The sequence below is a fragment of the Tursiops truncatus genome, chromosome 13 (genome assembly GCF_011762595.2).
Source record: "Tursiops truncatus isolate mTurTru1 chromosome 13, mTurTru1.mat.Y, whole genome shotgun sequence".
Classification (NCBI taxonomy): domain Eukaryota; kingdom Metazoa; phylum Chordata; class Mammalia; order Artiodactyla; family Delphinidae; genus Tursiops; species Tursiops truncatus.
The window spans coordinates 48,182,893-48,200,627 of NC_047046.1; the positions used below are offsets into that span (position 1 = coordinate 48,182,893).

The following is a 17,735-nucleotide window of genomic DNA, read 5'->3' on the forward strand; positions in this document are numbered from 1 at the left end:
AAAACTCAGTAGGTATCAAAATTCATGCAAAAAGATGGTGTTATATTCTAGCCTTGGACCAGCACAGCAGGCGTTTTCCTTGCATGCATGTCCTTTGAGTCATTTCTAAGGCATGTGGGGTGCAGGGCATTTCTCTATCGTGTGAATGTGGGCCCATTGCTGGGCCTCTGTATCTTTCCACTCTGCCCTCTAAAGGCTGGGAATATTCCCATAAATGTGAAAATACCTCCCCACCCCACTCTCCCCAGCAGACACACTTCAATTAGCAACTCTTATTTCTAGCAACTTTTCTCCTAGACGTCATCCTTGTCTCCCGCTCTCTGCGGCTCTTCCGGGGTACCCCTATACTCACATATGCACTGTGGTCCTTGCATCTCAGTGGTGTCTATTCACAGGCTTTAGGACAGCCCCCTTCAAGGATTCAGATCGCCTTAAGTGGCCACAAGTGCATGGAATCACGCCACTCCTTGAGCTTGTCAGCACCTCCTTTCTTCCTTACTTAACAGGCGCTCCTTTGGGCTTGATCTCGGGGATCGCAGTCGTTCTTTTTTCCTTCCCTCTACCAATGTCGTAGAACCTTGGTCCTGGAAGAAACATTCGAGGCCTTCTATTTTAATCACTCCATTTTACAGACCTTGTAAATGAGTTTCATATGGTTACAGTAACTTGCCTAAGGACATGTGGTTAGTTCTAACTCTAAAGCAGGCCAATTATTGCTCCCATATTTCCCTTGAGAAGCGAGCATCCTTTTTTATACTGTCCAAGGTTCCCTTCTCTCAGCTTTAGACCACAACTCATCTCCTGAGTTGATGGTATCTTCTAGACCCATGGTGTGTGCGTCTCCACACACCATGGGTCTAGAAGATAGACGTGCGTCTCCACTCCACCCCTCTCTCCAAAGTGTCCCCCAGCCTCCTCATACTGGTCCTTCTTTCTGTGTGGCCCATGGTGAATTTACACTAGGAGGACCCATGGTAGCTCTACTCTATTTCTTTTTGCTTAAATTTGCTTGTTAGTGCTGAATTCATTTCTTGGAAGGGATCTTTGAAGCCCCTTGTCCATTTGGCGGTGACAAGTTTAGTTAAAATTTACAGTTGGTAAAGTACCTAACCTGGAAACAAGTTGAGTGCACAATTTGAAGTGCAGTGAGCTCGAATGAAGGTGAAGATGTTTGTCTGCTTGGCAGACGGTCCGTCTCTCCCTCCTCTCAGCACACCCCTCAACAGCCTGTGACTCAGGATGGTGGACATGAAGCTCAAGTGAGGTCTCAGTGTTTCACTTTATTTTATTTTGTTCCTGCTTCCATTGAAGCAGTTCATGGTGGCCATACTCTGGAGTCAAGTACAAACACAAAAAGTCACACAGACCTCATTTTTAAAAAGAGAATAATAGGTGTACATGTAGGAAAAACCCAACAGCATTTGAATTATGTTTCAATGGCAATTTTGTAAGAGTGACCAGGACATGGTTCAGAAAGGCCATGTTTTATTCTGGCCTTTGACAACAGTTTGAGAGTTCACTGAATTGGAGTTTTAAAGACACGTCTGTTGAGGGGTCGAGTAATAGCGTCTCACTCTGTGCTTCTCTAATGCTCTGATTTGCTGTACTTTAGATACCAGGTAACCGTTCCTATAGTGAACACAGTGTGCACAGTATCATTCCCACAGAATATTCTATGGGGAGCAATGCTCTGAGCTTTCAGGAGTTTGAGAAAGGCCACTCTCACTGGCATAGTAAAGACTCCAAAGCTCTGTAGTGAAGAAAATTGTTGAACTTTGTGTCAACAACGTTAATTGAACATAAGATTATTTCCCGAGGAATATCTCAAGGATCCCTATCATAGAATGTATTGGGGAAATAAGGAAGTAAAGGAATGAAGGTTAGGTGTGTCATCTCTGTGACAGAAGTAATTCAAATATCACGGATGGGCGGGCATTCTCTGTTACTAACAAAAAGAGAGCTGTGTGTCTTAGGAGTTTCATTTAGGTGCTTGGTGTCAGTTTGATTTAGGTGGCATGTTTGGCATTTTGTTATAAAAATTTACAAGCTGATTTAGAGTCTTATCTTTATGAAACTCTACCCTTATAATGTGCTATAAGTTGAACTGCTGGCTTGTTATTAATTTGCATTGCAGTCCAACTTTTTTCATGGTCTTTGGCCCTCTTTGCAAATGTAATTTCTTTCTCCAATGAACTGCATGCTCTCTTCAAAGTGGAAAATGTTTAATAGATTACTCAGTGTAATACTTTTTTAGCTGTATTCGTCCAGCTTTGCTCAGGTTGCAAGAAATGGAGATCTGATGAGCTGAGAATTGGGGGACTTGAAGTAATTACGGGGGAGGAGGAAGGAGTTAAATGCTAGACCTCTCTCTTCTTTTCTTACGTGATCTGGGATATCTTGGTTCTTCTCAGGACATCTCTTATGGTATTTCAGACCTTATCTCTTTCCCTGAAACAGGGAGGAGGTGATTAATTGGTTATCCTAGTTCACAGAATGTCTCTCTGTGACAGCTTTGTCTTTGACACTGATCTCTGGGCCAACGAGCTTTGGCCTGGGTAGCAGGACTGATATTGCTCAAGGCTAAGGGGCTGATTTCTCAGAAGGGAATAGTAGCATTCAGGTGACCAGCCAGCACTAAGGCAGGCATGCCTACCGGGTACACAGGCTCTCCAGCTGTGATACCTAGTTTCAAAAGCAGATAATTCCTTCCAAATGTTGCTTCTTGGATATCATGGTGTCTGTGTTCAAGTGATGTAAACTTAATAAAGTTCGTACTTAAGAATTCCCAGATATAAAAGATCAGAGACTAAGCACTCAGTAAATGATGGCTAGTATTATTATATATTGATCTTTTGAAACTTCACTCTCTGTAAGTAGTATCTTTGAAAATTTCACTCACTAGGTAGTGGTTGGGTTCTTTACATTTGTTATTTCTAATTCATGTAACAGCGTTGCAAGTAGGTTTGCTTTTTCCATTTGAATAATGAGACAAACAGAGACTAGGAAGCTGTTATTAAGCACCTGGAGCATCTTCAGACAGATATGAAAATGCAAAACTGAGATCAGCAGCCCAATTTTCTAACTTTAAATCCAGCCCTCTTTCCACTGTGACATGCTGGGTTACTTACTTAAGGAGAATGCCGCGGACATCTTTGCACATATCAGAGTTTGTTTTATTGGTTTTTGTTTTAATTTATTTGTGCAACCTCTACATCCTACTCTGGTAGGATTTAAAGTTTTTGTATATACGTCAAGTTTAAATCCTACCAGAGTATTCCTTCCGTGTTTTGTTTTGCTGCACAACTGCTTAATTTGAAAATATACATTGTGCACACTTTGGGACGTTGTATTACAGTAACATAACCCTGGTGTTGATAACCCCCTAGGTGAAGGCTAAAATCCGTTGTCTGCTTTTTTTCCTCTTTGCTACTTTACATCAAAAACAATAACTAAAAGTAGCTCCTGCTCTTACAAGCTCCTACATTCCTTATAAAATCAATTGTTTATTCACCCTAACAAAAGTATCTTTTGGGTACCATCATCAAAAGACTGGATAAGGTTACATAGATGCATCGAACAGTGAGACAGCTAAACCACAACAAAATTATTTTATTCAACAATATTTATTAAGTACCTACTCTATCATGGAGTGCAAAGCACTGTCCTCACGGAGATTACAGTCTGTTCTTTCTTTATAATCCCTCTTCTTTGATAATGCTGCTTGGAGTCTTGTATTCTCTCTTTTAATCCCCTGTACACAGATACATACACATAAACACACATACACACACACAAACACAGACACATTGGGGGTACTCTGAGGTGTGTCTGTCACACCTACTACCCAATAATAATAATTATTATAGCTAAACTTCCTGTTATCTTTCCCTGAACAACCACTAGTCAAAGCATTTTACATATATATATATATACATATATATATATATATTTTTTTTTTTTTTTTTTTTTTTTTTTGCGGTACGCGGGCCTCTCACTGCTGTGGCCTCTCCCGTTGCGGAGCACAGGCTCCGGATGTGCAGGCTCAGCGGCCATGGCTCACGGGCCCAGCCGCTCCGAGGCATGTGGGATCCTCCCGGACCGGGGCACGAACCCGTGTCCCCTGCATCGGCAGGCGGACTCTCAACCACTGCGCCACCAGGGAAGCCCACATAAAGGTTTTGAGTAGAAGAATGAATGCCTGCATGTTAATTAAAGGAAGCCCCATGGTATAATAGAAAAGGTATTATTTTGAGGGGTCAAATCCTGTTTCACCACTTACCTACCTCCCTGGTCGTAGCTACTAAATTAATTAGAGTCGTTATTATAGTTATAAATACAACTGTCACTGAACAATAGTAGATTGGGGCATTGTTTAACTGCGGAGAGGAGTAAACTTCAGGTGTAGATATTAACAGACTATAAACGGGGAATTAAAGGCATACTGGTACCCAGGCCTGGGAGTTCTTATGGCATCTTTTCCTTCTCTAGGTACTTAGCTGTACTATTATAGCGAACATTACCTTTTCTCGGTCCCATCCTAGATACTAAGCTCTTACGGCAGCAGAAGCCGTGTGTCCGTTTCACAGTTCTTGGCAAGTAGTTCTTGGCTGCTTATGAAATGTTTGTTAAAGACGTGAGTGACTAATAGATAGTCACTTAAACACAGCTGTTCAGTGTATTAAAGTGGAAACAGTGATTCATTGATTCCCACAACCTCATAACAGAACCTTATTTTATCTCTACAAGGACATGAGCTTTCTTTCAATAAATAAAGCCCTAGTATTCTGTGTTTGCATTGGAAGTTTGCTTTTCCATTTTCCTCCCACAGAGGGAACATTGATGAAAATACAATTATGAGAGAATGTCTTTTAAGATACACACATTCTCATATTTGCTAAAACGTGTTTAAATTTTATTTATATTCATTTGGATCCAAGAAAATAAGTCATTTCTCATCAAGCCCTATCAGATTGTCCCAGTGTGTGGCCAGGGGTTGTCCACAAAGTTTAATGAAAGAGATGAACCATAAACATCAAAACATACTTCTGTAATTTTGAGAGGTTGATTAAAGCTTGATCTGTCTATGACTTGACTTCTGTCTTTAGATGTCTTTATTTCGTTATTTTTACCTATTTCACCACAGGCTACATCTCTTCTGAGCAGGATGCTGACACATTAGAGACATTATTGAATAGAGATTCCTCCCTTTGCAGTTTAAAGCAGGGTGATTCTTAGCAAAAGTGGAAGTATGTAAATGTGTAAAACAATGTCATTAGAAAATGATTTTTGTTTTTAATCCAGAAGATTAAGGGAAATCCCATGTAAGTAAAGTAATCGAAACTCAATAATTAAAGTCTTTTAAGAATCAATATCAGGATTCTTTTTTCATGTGTTTTTAATACCATATACATCCCTCAAGTGAGGCTCTTCTGATTGTATATGCTGAAATTCGTAGCACCAATTATGAGAATATCTTTTTCTCTTATTTCTAGGGAATTCCTTTTCCCTGTTAATTGGGTCCTGAGAAATTGCTTACCAGCAGGTCTTACTCTAGGGGATGGCCTTCCCAACCTCTAATTGAAGACCTCCTCTGCCAACCTGGAGGCTTGGGCAGGTGTCTGGTGGAAGGCAGAACAGTTCTCTTGGGAGGTGCGAGAGATTCCATTCCAAAGGCAATGGTTATCTTAGCTAAGTGGTTGGGTTGTTTACAGATTGTGTTTCTAGAGGAAGAAAACTTTATTACACACATATAGATGTACATGAATGTATAGATATAGATATATAGATACATGCACATATATGTATTTATATGGGTTTTTTGGGGTTTCTTTTTTGCGGTACGCGGGCCTCTCACTGTTGTGGCCTCTCCCGTTGCGGAGCACAGACTCCAGACATGCAGGCTCAGCGGCCATGGCTCATGGGCCTAGCCTCTCCGCGGCACGTGGGATCCTCCCAGACTGGGGCACGAACCCATGTCCCCTGCATTGGCAGGCGGACTCTCAAGCACTGCGCCACCAGGGAAGCCCTATATGTCTTTTTTAATGAAGTGATAATCTATTCCCACAAGACCAGCTGTTATTTTGTCATTTTATAATCTTCGTTTTCAAAGCCCTTTGCAATTTACATACTTGAACATCTCATTTAATAATTAAATGTTGCCCACTCCTCTGCCTCAAGGACTTTATTCTAGTTAACAATTAAACCTGCCGTCATCCTAAGTACAGTGGATCTTCCATCTCCCAAATTCTTCCCTGCTGAACTTCATACCTTGTGGATTCTGTCCCAGTGCTCAGCAGTGATTCCCAGAGCAGCAAGTATTATGAAGAAAAGGAACCTATTCGACTCAGAAGAGAGGCTTTTATTATAAAATCAACTTTAATGGCCTATCATAACAGTGATGACAAAAGCCTTCTACTTTTCCATCTACATGTTGATTTTGGGAGGTAGTATTTTCTGAGATTTCTCTTTTGTTCACATCAGCTTAATTCCATGGACACCTAAAAGAAACGAGGTGGAGGGCAGATGAAAATGGTGTCGGGTTTTTTTTTCTTTAACCTCCATATAATTCCAGATAGTCTTGATTACTACTTTATAATGATAGTCTCTATGTATTTAAAGAAAAGTTGTTTTATGTATTTATAGTTTGATATAATTTTTAAAAGTAATGTCGAATAATTGTTTTCTGCAGTGGGCTTTGAAATTGAGGTTGTTTAGGCTTATAGCATCATCCTTTACTAGTTTTCACTATTTTATTTATTTATTTTTAATATTTGATTTTTGGGGTATACTGAAAATTATCCCATGTCCAGATCTTAGAAATTTGCATTCATGTTGCTTAACAAGGATTTAGTACCTAGTGTGTGCAAATTCATTGTGCTAGGTTTATCTCATTTTACTGCTTCTGACAATAATACTTTCACAACTTTTAAAGCATCATTTCCCAGACTGTATTCTGGAGAACACTTGTACTTGTTCCATGAGATATTGATAATCGTTCTGGAAGAGGATTACAGGATTTAAAAGTTTGCGAAATACTGCATGATACATATATTCTTAAGGGTTTAAAGTAAATTCTAGCATACTTGAGAATACTTATAGTAAAGAAAACCATTTAACCATATTTAGTAGATATAGGCTATATTTATTGGATGGTAGAATCAATTTCCTTCTAGATAGATTACCCATTAAAATTATAATTACCCCTTAAAATTCCTGTTTTTCAAAGCACAGTTTGGGAAATAGTGTCTTAAGGCAGTTTTAGAAATAGCAATGAAAAATTATTGGCCAAACTGTCTTTAGTATACCGCTGATCCTCTCTCCCTTACTGATACTGTCTTTCTCAGAAGCTCTCTTTCATTCTTTATGCCTAACTTTATGCTTAAAGAATTACATTTTCTCTTATGGATAAAACTTGAGCCGTACTTATATAGAATCTTCTGAGCCATCTGAATCATACTTAATGGTAAGGCAAAAAATGAAAAATTACCCTTTAGAAAGAATGAATATCCTGACTTTAATTCCTACTGGGGTATAGAATACAAGGGCTCTGGATGCTTGATCAGGGTATAAGAGGGTCAGTAATAACAGCTTGTAGTCTCTCTGCTCATTACTCTTTTGCTTTTGCATTAGACTCCTGGCTGGCCTCTCACTGACTAGGTTGTCTTTGCTCTAAAGACCCTGTTGATTGTTTTATTGGACACAACAGCTAGTATAGTGTACTGTACACGGTGTTGACCTAAGTAATTGCACGTGGCTTGATAGATATCAGCACATACACAGTACAGATCTTCTTGAAACTCTTTCTTTCCTTTCAGCTACGATGCCGTCTGCTTTGACTTTCTTCCTGCCTCTGGCTGCCTTTTCTCAGTCTTCCTAACAGGATTTACTTCTTCTGCCCATTCCTCCTACGTTGGTGTTCCTCAGGGCCCTGCTTTAAGCCGTCTTCTCTTTTGGTAAATCCTTCCTGGGTGTTCTCATCCATATCCATGTTTGCAGTTACACTTTCTTTGCTACTAATGACTAATTTTCTGTGTTTGATTCCTTCCTCACCATTGAGCTTCTTCCCTGAGTTCCGGCTCTTGATTAGATCATCTTTACTTGGATGCCTTCATGATGTCCTTATATTAGCATATCCAAAGAAAGATCCATCATTTCTTTGTCCAAGACACTGCCCCTCCTGTGCCTTTTCCTGTCCTGATGGCTGTTTCCAGCATCTACCAAATTATCCAAGACTTGTTCTTGGCCATCATCTTTCATGCCTTTATCTCATTCACCACCCACACACACGCTCACTCAGCCCCATCATTTCTGGTTCCCTTATTCCGCCTGGAGGACATGCATTTTTACTCCCACTGCCTGAACAGTCTTAAGACTTCTCGTCATTTTTTCCATGGACTTCTCTTGGTACTTCTTGCCAGAAGTCCCTGTTTCTTGTCCTGTCTTTATCCAGGGCATTCTTTACACTACGTGCAGAATGATATATCTAAGACATCAATTTGGAATTATAATCAGCATCTCAACCTTAATTGTTTCAGGACTAAACCTCGTCCTCCCATAGTGTTTTCCGTTGTAATAAATAGCAATTTCGTAATTTCAATTGCCAAGGCCAGAAGTCTTTGGTGTCATCCTTGCCTGCTTGCTTTCTCTCATACCACACATCCCATCCATCATCAAGTCCTGTTGGCTCAACCTTCAGAATATAATCAGAACCCAACCATTTCTCACCACCTCTACAGCTGTCAACCTACTATTTGCATTATCTCAATAACTACATACCCAAGTCCCTGGTGAGTCTTTATCTTCTAAAACTATGCTTTCCAATACAGTAGCTGCTAGCCAGCAGTGACTATTGAGCTTTAGAACTACGGGTGATCTGAATTGAGATGTGTTATAAAAATATATACTGGATATGAAAAGATTAGTATACAAAGGGAATGAGAAATATCTCATTAATAACATTTCGTGTTGATTATATATTGAAACAATAACATTTCATATAGGTTGGATTAAATAAAATGTGTTATTAGAATTAATTTCATGTTTCTTTTTGCTATTTTAATGTGATTATTAGAATAATTAAAATCACAGATGTGGCCCAATGTTTATATTGCTGTTGGACAGCTCTAAAGTCTTTTTTAAAATGCAGCAGTCAGCGCTATCCTTTTGAAATGTCTGATCTTTTCATTTGTCAGGCCAAAATCCCAGAGGCTTTCCAGCTCGCTTGGGGGAAAAGCCAGTCTTTACAGTGGGCTCCGAGTCCCAGTGTGATCCTGGCCCCTCAGCCCCTGTTTCTCCTGCTTCTAAAATCTTTCCATCTCTTAGGGCCTCCTCGCAAGCCCCACCTGAGGGCCTCTGCATTTACGTCCCTCCACCAAGCACGCTCTCCCAACCATGGCTGCGTGGCTCCTTCTTCTCTCATTCAGGTTTCAGCTCCGGTGTCCTGATCAACAGTGAGCATTAGAGAGGCTCGTCCTGGACACACCATCTACATCAGCGGTCCACTTCCCCACACACACTCAGCACGAACCTTTTCGTCTTGTTTTGGCTTCACTTTGAATCGCTCCCCATTACCTGTAGGATGAAGTCCAAATTGCTAAGTATATCTAGGTGTCCCCTTATGATTTAGCCACTTTCTGACTCTCCAGCACATTTCTCACGCTTCCTCTAAGCAACCCACGTGCCACGCATTCCGAATCACTTGCAAAAAACCCCAAATTAGAAAAAAAGGGATAAAGAATCTTTTAGAGGTGCGAAGGGTTATTATTAAATGTAAATATATTCTCATACAGAATTAACATTCCTCAAACTTCAAACATTGGATGGTTTTCAAGTAGCAATAACATTTTAATCCTTTGAATTCCACTGATATCCATCCCATAAAATGTTAATATAACTGACCCCAAAGGCAAATGATATACTCACCAACAGAGACTTAAATCTCTGTGAAAGGATCTCTCCACAAATAAGTTTTCCTTTAACCGTACTTATTTTCTTCCACAACAGCACAGAGTTTTTCTCCTTCTAATGAAAAAAGCAGCATAGCTTATCAATAGCTTATTTGGATACTTCACTATAAGAGAGTTAGGGGAGTTTTTAGAATGAATGTTTCTATTGTGGGTAATCAGAAAAACCAGAATTTATAGCTCTGCGATAAATAAATAAATAAAACTTTCAGAAACGTGTATTGTTCCAGCTCATTAAAATGACATGTCTTTTGGACAGTATTTCTGAAATGCCATAAAATTAATAGTGTATTTAAAAAGTTTTATTGGCACATATTTAATTTAGCCCTAGTGTTTAATTGTGCTGTCTCAGACAGGCTGGAAGCCTGGCAGTTAATATTATTTTTTGCTTTTAAAAGAAAAACATTTTCCTCCCGGGCTAGCTTCCATATTCTTGAATGTGTTCATTTCACACTGCCTTGCATTTTCATGTGCTGAAATCTTGAGACTCTGTCAGAGCTAACCTGGATCTGGTATTTCTTTGTGTTTTAAAATTATGCTGAAATTTCAGTTAATAACTAATCATTCCCCTGGCCTGGCAGAACACACCAAACTAAAATCCTATATGTCAGCTACCGGAGTTAAATTGTAAATCTTTCTCTTACACGAAGCAAAGACAGGGCAATAAACGTTTATTGAGTGCCTGCAATATAATAGGCATTGTGCAGGGACTCCAAATTATGAAGCGCCATGCGTGTTCTCAAATGTAGAAAATCTAACCTTTTCCATTGTGCCTTCCATAACTGTACCTCATAGTAAACCAATTCCTTTTTCTCTTCAGGGCACTTGCCTTCCACCTACTAGTCCTAACTGTTGGGGACACGGCACCAAATGGCATCCCTTGACTCAGTTCGTATACTGCGTGCCAGGAGATAGTGTCCTAGAAGTGTCCAATTAAAAGGTGGGAAGGCGAGGCCATTTAGCCACTCACATCTTGGGGCTGTGGTAAGACCCTGAGGTGGGATACGTGCGTGGCGATGTCACTGTACGTCACAGCCGTGCTGAGCTCAGGTGGGTGGGAGAGATGCACAGGGACCAGAACCATCTGCTGTATGGGGAATATGTTCAGAATATAAGGGCAGAGCCTTTTTCTTTACTGCCACCGTATTGCCTGCACCCAAAAAGCGCCCGGTACACAGGTTCGTGTGAGTGGCTTAATAAGTATCTATGGAATGAAGATGAAATAATTGTGAGTAAACAGTGAATCCATGCATGAACAAAGTCTTGCCTGAAATTTTCCAAGTGTATTGAATATTTTAGTATGGTTATCAGTATCTTCTTAAATGAGGAAACTCAGGATCTCAAATCTGTGGCTGCCATGATGGCAGCATCCAGGATGTCTCACACCTGTTCAGTGTCTCTCTTTTCTGGACTTGTTGACCATTATCCGGCTTTGAGTTGCTAGTATAATATTTACTTTTAGACTCAGTATTCTCCTTTGCTCCCGAATGATGGTTTAGCTGACATATTCATGAAGGCATGATTTGAGTTAAATTTAAAAGAGGGACAGTATTTCAGTGGGTGAAAATGGGGTGTAGAGAAGACTGCAAACGAACAAAAACATGGGGCTAAGACGTGTCTGAGTGTGTTTTCAGATAGCAGTGACTTATTAGCGCTTAGGACACACGGGGGTGTCTGTGAGAGTAAGAGGAAGTCTTTGAAAATGTAACTGGAGCTACAGTTTGCCAAACTGACTCAATAGCAGGCTAGAACATCTTCACGCCTTCATGAACGGTCCAGTTACTGATTGTCTGTGATGTTCCTCCTCTACAACAAAGCTCCCACTCTGTACTGTATACTTTATATAAAACCATTCTGCCCCAATCCTGTTACTTGCCCAAGACCCTAACCCATTTGACCCCTGGCATCAAGTTCTTCCTAACCACTCACATCCACCTAGATACCCTCCCCTAGCTTTTTTTTTTTTTTCCCCTTTTTAATTCCCACTCACCTCATGCTTGGCATTGTTTAACTTTTTATGTGTTCTGTCTTCACTCCTCAACTACATGAGAAGCCAGCCAAGGACAACACTAATGATTTTTATCCCCCGTGTCAGCAAGCAGAATACATTCACAGGGCAGATGTAGTAAATAGTTGGAAAGTTAAAAGCATCCAGTTCGATGATGCTTATCCAAATCTCTTCTATACGTGCATGAATTTGAAAAATAATAAATTTGAGGAAAAAGGTTAGTAGCATACAGTTGCACAGATTTTAAACTTTGTATACCTGTTTTCTGTGTGCACCCAAAGAGGTGAGAAGAATAGAGCGAAGGGTATGTATGACAGTGTGGGTGTATTTGTTTTAATGTTTCAGAACTTTGTCGTCTGAACTGAACCTCAGACAGTGGAAGAACCCAAGTGATCAGACTAGATTTCTTTAGCTTCCACAAACTTTAGAGAATTTAATTAAAAAAATAATCTAAAGGTGTACACATATGTAGATTTTTAATTTGGTATCATTTAAGGCATATAAAGATGACAAAGATATAAATTTTTTGATTAAATCACATACATTTGTTATACTCACCACTGATAATGGAAATGCCTAATACAGATTTCCTTTAAGTTGATGTATTTAGTCATTATAATAGTCACTGTAAGCAGTGCAGTTTTCCTACTAGGAAATTCATCTTTTGTTAGATTCCTTTCCTCCCTGCCTTTTACCCTGCTGTTTCTCTCGCGCTCTTTCTCTCTCTCTCTCACACACACACTCACACCCTCAGTTTTTGCTTCTTCCCTGCATACTTTTGCTTTGAATTATTCTTGATGGAATCTTGGTTTTGTCGGCTTATTTCCTAGATGGGAAGTGATGGAATTTTACGCCTCAGTACTTCAGCTCTAAATAATGAATTCTTTGCATATGCAGCACAAGGCTGGAAACAGCGACTGGCAGAAGGTAAGTTTCTATTTCCCATTATTATTTGACATATTTAAGTCAACAGACTGTACTGAGATTTGCACCTTTCTCTGCTTCCCAAGTCATTTTCCCCCCTGAAGTATACTTGAGTAAAAACTCACATCCTATTTCAAATGACTTCATTAATTCTTTTGTTATACTTCGCATTTTTGATGTCCAGTATTTTTATTAATTAATTAACTTATTTATTTTTGCTGTGTTGGGTCTTCGTTTCTGTGCGAGGGCTTAACTAGAGAAAGTCCAGTATTTTTGAAGAAAGCATGACGTTATCTGGAACATAATAAAATTTTTTGATATGGCAAGATTTTCTTTGGAATAATCATTTTAATTATGTGTTTGATGCATTGTGTATTCTCTAATGTCCAAGAGCCTGGAAGAATCTTCTTTTAATGCAGTCTTCCCCTGAAGCCACCACTTCATCTTATCATTCCTTTAGTCACCAAGCTTCATGAAAGACTAAAAAATACCCAGTGTTACCACATTTTTACTCCCTTAGCCACTCACATGTTTATGGTTGGGTGTGACCCCACCATACACAATGGGAACAGTCCCTTCTAGAGAATAAGAATGGCTTTCTCATTACAAAAAAAAAGTTCACTTTCCTCTTCTCAGTCCTTGGCATTTCATCTTCCTTCTCCTATGTCTCACTTGTTATCTACCCCATCTAATTTGAAACCATCTGCCTTCGACATTCATAATATATTTTAAATTGTGTCCCCAGGCTACCTTTCTGACAGCCTTTTCTCACCTTCCTTCAGGAGCTCCTGTTCTTTCACCTGATGGTAAATGGTGATGTCTCCACCATTCTCCTCCCTGCTATTTGCTTTTGCAACTATTCCCATGCTCTAAGAGCCTCATTCAGCTAGTTTCAGCTATATAGCCCACATGCTGAGAACGTCCAAATCTGGCTGGAAGTCCTCTTTCCCAATCCTTTGCTGCTCCATTCCACAAACCTGCTGGATCTTTCCAGTATCAGGCACCTTAAAACCAAAATGCCAGTATTAAACTCTCTTCCCTTTTTCTTTCTTTTTTTTTTTTTTTTTTGCGGTACGCGGGCCTCTCACTGTTGTGGCCCCTCCCGTTGCGGAGCACAGGCTCTGGACGCGCAGGCTCAGCGGCCATGACTCACGGGCCCAGTCGCTCCGCGGCATGTGGGATCTTCCCGGACCGGGGCACGAACCCGTGTCCCCTGCATCGGCAGGCGGACTCTCAACCACTGCGCCACCAGGGAAGCACTCTCTTCCCTTTTAATGTCTACTATTTCTTCTGCCTTCTGTCTACTAAGGTCACCCCCTTTTCTCACAGCTCCTCACTTTGAAACCTTGATGATGTCTTTGTTCCTCTTCCTTCTCCCCAGGTCTATCTGGTTATGAACTGTTACTTGTGTCTTTGAATCTTCTCCAACATTCTCAAGATGCTGGCCTGACTGTAATCTCCATCTCTCATCTATGCTACTCAGTAGCCTCCCAACCAGTTTCTAAGTTGCTTATTTGGACATATTCCTCCCTCAGTGAACACCGCCAGGACCTCCCTCTGTCTCTTACAGGAAAAATTCAGGGCTCTCTTTAAAACATGTGTTGGGTAATTGGCCACTGCCTACCTTTCCTATTTCATTTCATCCTGTGGTCTACTCATAACTGGCCACTCAAAAGCACGTAAATATACGTATTCATATCTCTGTGCCTTGTGAACTAATTACTGTATGAAAGCTTGGTCATCTTTCAAAAGCTAACTCAAGGATCAGGTTCTATGTATGGTCTTCCCTAATCAATTTAGGGAGGATTAAGTACTTTCCCTTCATTTATTCTTATGACCTATACGGGGCTTTCCACATTGTGTTATTATACTCAACTGTGTGCTTTTTCTTTCACCAGACTGGTTTCATCAAGGACAGTGAATATACACTTTCATTTACAACGCCTAGCACTCAGTACATTTGCTAAATGCTTTGGACTCTGTCTAAGACTAAATGACTGAGTGATGTTCATAAAAAAGGAAGCTGTAGAAATATTATCAGTGCTCAGCTTTTTTACCTTTTGGCATCCATAAAAGTTTATTCAAATTAGTTACATGTTTTCTTTATTAACTGGCAAAATATATGACAACTTTTACTCAATATCTAAGCATTTTCTTTCTAGGAGAGTTTACTCCAGAAATGCAATTGCGGATAAGGCAAGAAATTGAAAAGGAAAAGAAAACAGAACCCTGGAAAGAAAAATTCTTCGAAAGGTTTTATGGAGAAAAGTAAGTACTAGAGTATCTTCTTCTCATTTCTCTGAGAAGGAAATGAAAATGTAATTCTCCGTTTCACTTAGCACATGCTATAAAACTTTATAAACGTGTGATAAAAGGCAGTAGTCTCTCAGTGTAAGAAATTGCAGGTAAAATTATATGGCCTATCGGCACTTAAATTTTAAAAAATGCATTTTCAAGGGTTTATAACTTGTCCATGAAAATTCATTTTGGACTGAAAATAGCACATGAAATTCTATAGAAGTCAATTTTGGCTTTCCTAACTGGATTTTAGTTAAAATCTCCTGTTTTTTTTTTAATCTAAGCATTTTCATTAATAAATGCATTAGAGATAAGTAGTCTTGGACACATATTTAATTCTCACATTTTTTTCCAAAAATTTTGACTCTCCATATACATTTGTTTCATCCTTATTTGGGGGAGAGCCTGAGGTATTACCCTTTACTCTATCCATTTTCCTCTTTATGTAAAAGCACTTTTTTAAAAACATATTTTATTCAAGTAGTTGATTTGCAGTGTGTTAATTTCTGCTGTACAGCAAGGTGATTCAGTTATACATGTATATACATTATCTTTTATATTCTTTTCCATTATGGTTTATCATAGGATATTGAATATAGTTCCCTGTGCTATACAGTAGGACCTTGTTTATCCATTCTACATATATATAATAGTTTGCATCTGCTAATCCCAAACTCCCAGTCCATCCTGCCCCCAGCCCCACTCGGCAACCAGAAGTCTGTTCTCTGTGTCTATGAATCTGTTTCATAGATAAGTTCATTTGTGTCATATTTTAGATTCCACATATAAGTGATATCATACAGTATTTGTCTTTCTCTGTGTGACTTAACTTCACTTAGTATGATAATCTCTAGGTACATCCATCCGTGTTGCTGTAAATGACATTATTTCATTATTTTTTTATGGCTAGGTAATATTCCATTGTGTATATATACACACCACATCTTTATCCATTCATCTTTTGATGGACGTTTAGGTTGTTTCCATGTCTTGGCTATTATGAATAGTGCTGCTATGAACATATGGGTGCATATATCATTTTGAATTATAGTTTGGTCTGGATATATGCCCATGAGTGGGATTGCTGGATCATACGGCAACTCTGTTTTTAGCTTTTTGAGGAACCTCCATACTGTTCTCCATTAGTGACTGCACCAATGTACATGCCCACCAATAGTGTAGGAGGCTATAACCGCTTTTTAATTTATTATTATTTGTGTATGTGTGTGTTTTAAAAATAATACCAGTCACACCTAAGTATGGTACTGACTGAGCTAATTTGAAAGTAGTTTCTCCTTTGCCTCATGGTTAACAGGAACATATTCTCCTTGGGCAGAATTTGAATTTCACAGACAGCCAGATCCCTAAGAAAGAAAGAGGGATTTTAGAGCTGACAATTGACACCAACGTTAGATCATCATGGATAGAGTAATTTGTGCTTTAATTCCCACATACACAATTAATGCTTGAAAGTCGTTTTTTTTTTTTTTTTGCTCTAGTCCAACTGCTGTAGAATTTTTATCTGTAACTTGAAAAAAAAATTTTTTTTACATCTTTATTGGAGTATAATTGCTTTACAATGGTGTGTTAGTTTCTGCTTTATAACAAAGTGAATCAGCTATACATATACATATGTTCCCATATCTCTTCCCTCTTGCGTCTCCCTCCCTCCCACCCTCCCTATCCCACCCCTCTAGGTGGTCACAAAACACTGAGCTGATCTCCCTGTGCTATGCGGCTGCTTCCCACTAGCTATCTATTTTACGTTTGGTAGTGTATATATGTCCATGCCACTCTCTCGCTTTCTCATAGCTTACCCTTCCCTCTCCCCATATCCTCAAGTCCATTCTCTAGTAGGTCTGTGTCTTTATTCCTGTCTTACCCCTAGGTTCTTCATGACATTTTTTTTTCTTAAATTCCATATATATGTGTTAGCATACGGTATTTGTCTTTCTCTTTCGGACTTACTTCACTGTGTATGACAGACTCTAGGTCCATCCACCTCATTACAAATAGCTCAGTTTCGTTGCTTTTTATGGCTGAGTAATATTCCATTGTATATATGTACCACATCTTCTTTATCCATTCATCCAATGATGGACACTTAGGTTGTTTCCATCTCTGGGCTATTGTAAATAGAGCTGCAATGAACATTTTGGTACATGACTCTTTTTGAATTTTGGTTTTCTCAGGGTATATGCCCAGGAGTGGGATTGCTGGGTCATATGGTAGGTCTATTTGTAGTTTTTTAAGGAACCTCCATACTGTTCTCCATAGTGGCTGTACCAGTTCACATTCCCACCAGCAGTGCAAGAGTGTTCCTTTTTCTCCACATCCTCTCCAGCATTTATTGTTTCTAGATTTTTTGATGATAGCTATTCAGACTGGTGTGAGATGATATCTCATTGTAGTTTTGATTTGCATTTCTCTAATGATTAATGATGTTGAACATTCTTTCATGTGTTTGTTGGCAATCTTATATCTTCTTTGGAGAAATGTCTATTTAGGCCTTCTGCCCAGTTTTGGATTGGGTTGTTTTTTAT

The 17,735-nt window shown here is 39.3% G+C and overlaps 1 protein-coding gene across 1 annotated transcript in view; it reads left to right on the forward strand.

Annotated features, from left to right (window-relative positions):
* Window positions 1–17,735, forward strand: part of ASXL3 (ASXL transcriptional regulator 3) — a 110,069-nt gene that overhangs the window by 69,810 nt on the left and 22,524 nt on the right. The window contains exons 8-9 of the mRNA XM_073789893.1: window positions 12,801–12,897; window positions 15,057–15,162. Coding sequence (XP_073645994.1) covers window positions 12,801–12,897; window positions 15,057–15,162 — 203 coding nt within the window. The remainder of the gene's footprint in view (window positions 1–12,800; window positions 12,898–15,056; window positions 15,163–17,735) is intronic.